Source organism: Fulmarus glacialis, unplaced genomic scaffold (assembly GCF_000690835.1).
Source record: "Fulmarus glacialis isolate BGI_N327 unplaced genomic scaffold, ASM69083v1 scaffold2084, whole genome shotgun sequence".
Lineage (NCBI taxonomy): Eukaryota > Metazoa > Chordata > Aves > Procellariiformes > Procellariidae > Fulmarus > Fulmarus glacialis.
In genome coordinates, this window is record NW_009208451.1 from 1 (window position 1) to 2364 (window position 2364).

General features: G+C 41.1%; 1 protein-coding gene across 1 annotated transcript in view; it reads left to right on the forward strand.

The window, feature by feature from the left end:
- Positions 1–1020: 1020 nt before the first annotated feature.
- PTCD3 (pentatricopeptide repeat domain 3) overlaps positions 1021–2364 on the forward strand; it is a gene marked incomplete at its 5' end in the record, with an annotated part of 21109 nt that continues 19765 nt past the window's right edge. The window contains 2 exons of the mRNA XM_009576465.1: positions 1021–1070; positions 2159–2198. Coding sequence (XP_009574760.1) covers positions 1021–1070; positions 2159–2198 — 90 coding nt within the window. The remainder of the gene's footprint in view (positions 1071–2158; positions 2199–2364) is intronic.

The following is a 2364-nucleotide window of genomic DNA, read 5'->3' on the forward strand; positions in this document are numbered from 1 at the left end:
GGCTCGGTGCCGCCCCGGGCACTATTAAGTGATTCCTAGAGCTGAGCCTCACGAAAAAGCAGATGGAAGGGGGGGAAGGTGCTTTCAGGGTATGCCTCAAGTGAAAGCATCCAGCTTCTCTGGGTACTGTTTGTAGGCAAAATATACCTCGCATCTGGGATGGTAAAATCATACCTAATAAGTTTATGTGGCGTATAGGAACAGGTAGAATTACAGAATATCGCTGTAAAGCAGAGAGGTATGAGTGCACGTTAACAGTGTCTCCCTCAGGATCAAGGTCAGTGTGGAAGCACATGTGAATACCAGTTACAGTAAGGCTTTAGTGTTAGATTGCTTCGTGAGCTAAAAAAAGTATTTTCATATAAGCTTTAATTTGTTTTAAAAGCAGTAAAACGTGAGCAATTGTAAGAAAGACTTGGAGCTGTGTCCTGTGATTCTGAGCACAGAGCAGCTGCTTTGCAGTATACAGCAGAAGCACGTTTATGTGGATGTGCCTTCTACAGCTGTGGTTCTGTGAGCATGCTGTCTGCAGCTGTGTAGAGACTGGGAATCAGGAACTAACAAGATCTGATGTCCCTGCATCCCAATGCAGGGTCTTCTGCTTGTGTAAAAACTACTCTGGTCTAAAATACTTAAAAAAAAGGTACTGCTTTCAGCTAGATCCTGCCTCTAAAACATAAAGTGTCTTTTCTGATTTATGTTCAGGATTTTCTTTCTAAAATGCAGTAATTCGTGAAAGCTACTTTAAAGCCGTGATATCCCCAAAAATAAAGAATTACAAATTTTTGTAGTGTGATTTTTCTGTGCGTAACTTCTTGTTTCTTGAAATTAGGGCTTTAAGAGAAGCATCAAATAGGAGTTTTATGATAATAATTTGGAGTTAGTAACAGTGCAACATTTCCGGTTACTTTTCCCCTCTAATGTTTTAATTAATTCTGAGCTGTAGTACAGAATTTAATTAATCTACTTTTGCTATATTAATGTGACTACCGTAAATTCAAAACTCTGATTGGTTTATAGGTGCTCTTCTAGTGGTACAGCTCTTGGGAAGACCGTGGAAAATTCAGAAGGTATGATGTCTTAATTACTAGTTTCTTGCATATGTTGTTTTAATCTCCAAACAACATAGTGTGTCAGGAGATAAAGAAGACATGAATGCCCTCTTTCCCCTTCTTGGATTTTCTTTCCCCCCATCTTCATTGTGCAGAGATTTCCTGGCTTAACTTGGTTACCCTCACCACCAACCAGCTCTGTGCTCCGAGAGCATGGACTGAGTTGTCCAGTTCCATGAGCTGTCCAGTTGCTCTTTGAAATAGAATGAACTATGAAATAAAAATAAGGAGTTTTTCACCTTAATTCTGACAGTTTCCTTCATGTTCTTGCTTCTTCTCTGTACTTCTTACCATATTTCTGCTGCAAGTTTTGTGAGAAACGTAATCTGGGATGCTTGGAGCCGACTGCACATGGGAACAAGTTCCTGCCAGTCAGTAACAGCTCATGGAAGCATCAACACAGAGGTGGTGGGAAAAGTGCCTCTGGAGACCCTGGGGGTTTGTTGTCAGGAGGTCCCACATGCTCCTCCGTGAATGAATTTGCTGAGGGGTTTTACTGAGAACCTCTAGCTTCTTCTTTTGGTATTGTCCTTTTTCTTTTTTCCTTTCTGGGAAAGCTGGGAAGATTGATCTGTGGGGTGGAAGGAACTGAGCAGTTGGTGTCGGGCTATTGGAGCAGGAACTTCAGAGGGCACTTTGCCACAGTATTCAGGCAGGCTGAACTGGAAAAGCCAATTGGGCAGAGATGGCAAACTTCAAACTGGAGGACTAAAACTAGTAAAGCGAGGGACTGGGAAAGGTTGGGGCTCAAGCTAGAAGATATAGGGTAAGGTTTGAAGAAGCTTGAATGGGTAAATGGGTACAATCTCTTTGACGTTTGTTTCCCATTGGGCCCTGATCCTGCCTGGATACAAGACACTTAAGCTCCCTGCCAGCCTTTTGTATTGCCATTGCAATGAATTGTGGCCTACATTAGACTGTGTTTTTAAAATCTTTGCTTTAGTACTTTCAGCTGGATCAGCTTAAATCATCAGTTTTCATGAGGTCAAGATTTTCTTTGGGCATCTGTTTGTTACTAATAACAATTTTAATATTGTTTCTCATAGTTACTCGAGAAGAAATTGTGCTCCCACGAAGGAAAACTTGGTGAGTGTTTACTGCTGGAATATCTCTACAGACCTGGAAAAAAATTATTGTTAGCTAAATGTAATCTGTCCACCAAAGCTGAAAAAGAAAATTCAAGTTGTTGTATTCCTGGATTTAATGTCCCACTAGTGGCTTTCCTGTCCACCAAAGCTGAAAAAGAAAATTC